The 4188-nt window shown below is 41.2% G+C and overlaps 1 protein-coding gene across 4 annotated transcripts in view; it reads right to left on the reverse strand.

Moving 5' to 3' along the window:
* Positions 1 to 873: 873 nt before the first annotated feature.
* Positions 874 to 4188, reverse strand: part of cep120 (centrosomal protein 120) — a 90667-nt gene continuing 87352 nt past the window's right edge. For all 4 annotated transcript variants that reach the window (XM_079250719.1, XM_079250720.1, XM_079250718.1 and 1 more), the window contains exons 19-20: positions 2211 to 2356; positions 874 to 2001 (exon numbers count right to left, since the gene is read on the reverse strand). In XM_079250719.1, coding sequence (XP_079106845.1) covers positions 1791 to 2001; positions 2211 to 2356 — 357 coding nt within the window. In that variant the 3' untranslated portion in view covers positions 874 to 1790. The remainder of the gene's footprint in view (positions 2002 to 2210; positions 2357 to 4188) is intronic.

A 4188-nucleotide genomic window follows, 5' to 3' on the forward strand; every position in this document is an offset into this window, starting at 1 on the left:
CTGTAAACGTGTTTATTTGTGCTGTAAACATGTTTATTTGTGCTGTAAACATGTTTATACCAGCTGTAAACATGTTTATTCCTGCTGTAAACATGTTTATTTCTGCTGTGAAGTTGGTCTTTTTAACATGGGAGTCTATGGGGATTTGCTCTGTTTTGGAGCCCCAAGTGGATGAAGGGGGAAGGCTTCACTTTTAACTGTTGAAGGGTCCATCCATCTTTCATATACGGTCCATGGGCTACAGTGATAGCGAAGAACTGATCAGGGAAAAAATTGAATGATTTTAAAACTGCAAAATTTCATAAATGGTAAAAGATATCGACAAGAAAAGTAATATTTAAATAGCCCAATCTGTTGTGACTTGTTTAAAGTTTGAATGGTGTTTCTAGATTAAAGGTTGTGGAAGCAGTAGCGATTTGAAAAGGCAAAAGTTTTAGTTGAATTTTCAACAGTTTCAATCCATTTTAATGGCAAAATTTAAATTATTTAACTTTTTTAATTTTTTAAAGTGTGAAAGTTATAGAGTAGAAAAGTTCGAGCACCCTTCTGCTGAATGAGCAAAATGTTTTGATACCAAACTTGTTGACATCGGTTGAACCTAGCTGAAGATATGAACGACCGAAAAACGGCGGAAGAAGATCAACAGACATGAATAAAGAGAAACAGGAAAATGCTTAAAAGCATTTACACGACAGTAACAACAGATGGTTCTGGTGGAAGTTTTTTGAACTTCATAAAATAAATTTTAGCTCAAAAATGTATTTTTTTTGCTTCAACTTTAAACAATGTTTCAAAATAATCTGCTCTGAGCTGATCAGTAAATCGTTGTCTGGTATTACTAATCTATAGATCAGAAACTGATTCCTGTTATAAAACAACAAAAAGTTTTTATTAAAGCAAACAGATAAATAAACTCAGAGTGCAGCGCCACCTGCTGTCCAACAACAACGACAAACGTTCAGACTTTAAAGGAGCAGTCTGCTGTTTTATGATGTTTCAGGATCTCAGTTCAGTTTAAAAAAATCATTTATTGATCGTTTGTGAGCTGATCTGAAATCAGCTTCATCAAATCGGGTCAATAAAACAAACCAGCTAAAATACTGGATTTTAGTTTTTCTTAGTTTTAGTCAACATCTTCAACTCCTCATCCTCACTATCATCTTCATCGTGATGGTGTGATGAGACGCGTTTAGGTCAGAACATTAAAAACCGACAGATCGATGCCAGATGCTTTGCTTCGTCTGCTACGTGAGGAAGATGAAGTTTGAGGAACAGATGCTTTTCCAGCAGTGGTAGGAGGAGGATCAGATACTTCATGGACACTGAAAACTGCAGGAAAACTCAGCACTCAGATAAAAAAATGTTTTCACAGCTAAGAGTCCGTCTATCCTGCAACACCTCTTCAGGTCTGGAGTAGGAAGGACGGGTTTAAAACATGAAGAGACGATGAATCCACACGGAGCTTTAAAGTCCTGAAACTTGATGAACTAAAAAATAAAAGTGCTCCAAAATAAACATGTTGATACGCTCAGGTTGGACGTAAACCAATGAAACGAAGAGATTTTCTACGTTCGGATCCGACAGTTCATGGAAAAAGTTTTCATTATTCCAACTTTTTCAGATCATTTTTCTTCAGATGCTGAAATTCTTCTGTTTCAAAACTTCAAAGTTTTTTTAAAAATTATTTTCAGAAACTTTCAAATTATTTCCAATCAGAAAACTCGTCTCTGATTGGCCGCTGCAACGTCAGGTCTAAGCTCGTCTCTGATTGGCTGCTGCAGCCTCAGGTGTCACAGCGTCCCTTTGTCCCTCATGGCGTCCTGTATCTGTCTGTTGAGCTCAGTTATGATCCGGTCTTCGTGGGTGTAGACCCCTGTCCTCAGCAGCGTGTCTCTCTCCTCTAGCAGTCGACTCAGGTGTTCCTCTGCGCACTCGTTCAGGCTGGGGGCGGAGTCAGGCTCATTGGGGGCGTGGCCTAACCTTTCTTCTTGTTTTTTCAACCTGTGGACGACAAAAATAAGGAAGTTTTTCTTCCAGAATGATGTAGTTCTGAAGTTCTGAAACGATGTCTAATATATTGTTTATCTTCAACTGGGAATAAAATATGACCTGAAGAGACTGATGCAGCTGATTATTGATCATACAAATTCTTCTGATCAATTGATCAGATGTCAAATGATGTGTTGTTACTGGAGGCTCCTCCTCCTCACCTGTTGAGTTCGTTCCTGATGCTGTCCAGCTCCTGTTTATCCTGCCGGACCGCCTCCTTCTCCTCTGTTGCTAGGTAACGCAGCCTCATGGCCTCCAGCTCCGCCTGCTGCTTCTTCAGACGCGTCATGGCGTTCTCCTGCTCCCGCTGCACAAACACAAACCAGGACTTCATCACATTTGGAGCTCGAAGATTCAGTTGTCTGCTTTCACATTTAGAGAAAAGCTTCATGAGAAAAGAAAAAAAAAAGCTGTTGAACATTGAGAGAATTCACACGGAGACCATCAGAGAAAACTTCATAAAAATGTCTTGGAGCTGTATTTCTGTCAGCTGCTTGGCCTCCAGCTCAAACTTCTTCCAACAACACTGATCTGGGCTCAGTCTGCTGCTCATAAATCAGAGAAAAGTCCGAAAAAACAAAAAAAGTGTTTCTCAGCTCAAAAAAACCCCACAAAACAATCCCATGTAAAAATACAACAAGCTCTAGAATGTAGGAATGGAAGAAAATGACCGAACAGCTTTTACATCCAGCAATACACTTAGCTAGCTACAACTTACATAGCGTTAGCGGCGATGCTAACATGTAGCATAGCAACATGTCAGCGGTGATGCTAACATGTAGCATAGCAACATGTCAGGACCAATGGAGTCGCTCCTTGGACTATACTCATTCCTAGGACTACTTTACTTTTTCCCAGGATTACGTGCAGGACACCCAGGCAAAGGTTTAAGTGGGGGCAACATTCTTGTTCTATTTATAAAATTTCCTGTGAGCCAAACTGAAATGAACTGCAGGCCGCAGTTGGCCCAGGGGCCGTAGTTTGGACACCCCTGCTTTACTGACTTTTCGGACTCAGATGTCACAGCTTCCTTATGAGACCAGGACTATACGTTACAAAGTGAACTTGGACCAACAGTTTCAGGCGGACCAGACTTCAGCTTGCAGATTCTCACCTTCCCAAACTTTCCAAACAAGAAAACCAGGATCGGATTCAGTCCAATCCCAGTTCAAACCAGCTGACGTCATCGCCTCTCAGCTGCTTTGCTAACAGGGTGGAGGTGGCTACGGTGGTCTGAGAGGCGGGAATCTGTCTGTGTGTCTTGGTGATACACAGCAGAACAGAGTCTGGATGGGAAAACTAACATTTTCACATCACACACACTCTCAGAAAGCTTCGTTTTCACACGCCTGACCAGCTCCACACACACCGCGGTGTGTTGACTCAGGCTGGGCTCTCGGAGGACCATTAGCAGTCTGTATTACAGGCCGTTTTAGGGCTAATTACAAGAAAAACAAACAGGCCAAACATTTTCTCTGCTGTCAGCTGCCAAGTACAACCTGAGCCCGAGTCCTGAAACAATTAGAGGACGAGGTGATACCGAGGCCTCGACGGGGGGACGGAGGTCCTGAGAGAAAAGCTAGTAAAACTCAGGATTGGAGGCCGGTTTCTGACAGTTATGTAATCAATCTGCTACCTGATGCGAGACGAGAATAACTTCTCACAAATTCACTGTAAAGAGATGTAAATCTCTGTTCGGGATGAGAGGTGGGATAAAGCCTGGAGTCAAAACAAGTAACGGGAAAAGCAACCGCTCGCTAAAAACATCCCGGGTTCCGGGCGTTAGCATCTCAGCTAGCGGCGTCAGTCTTTTAACTCGGGCGACGTCTTCCAGGTCTTCAGAACAACCATGACAGGCGGCCATAAAAACAATATCAAACATCAGGAAAGACGCCGGTCGCCGCAGGGAAGCTGCATGAACACGAAAAACATTACAAAGAAAATGTTTGAGTAAATCATATTAATGACGATGATGTAATTAGTTCTGAGGAAATAAATTTTACTATTATTATTATTATTATTACACGTTAATTGCTAAACAGTACTGCAGATAAACAACTGATTATTAAAAGTTTAAATTAGTTGAAATGAGGAATACAGAACTTTAGAAAATTATAAAAATTTGCACATAATACGATT

This window comes from Telmatherina bonti (assembly GCF_933228915.1).
Source record: "Telmatherina bonti genome assembly, chromosome: 13".
In the NCBI taxonomy this organism is placed as follows: Eukaryota; Metazoa; Chordata; class Actinopteri; order Atheriniformes; family Telmatherinidae; genus Telmatherina; species Telmatherina bonti.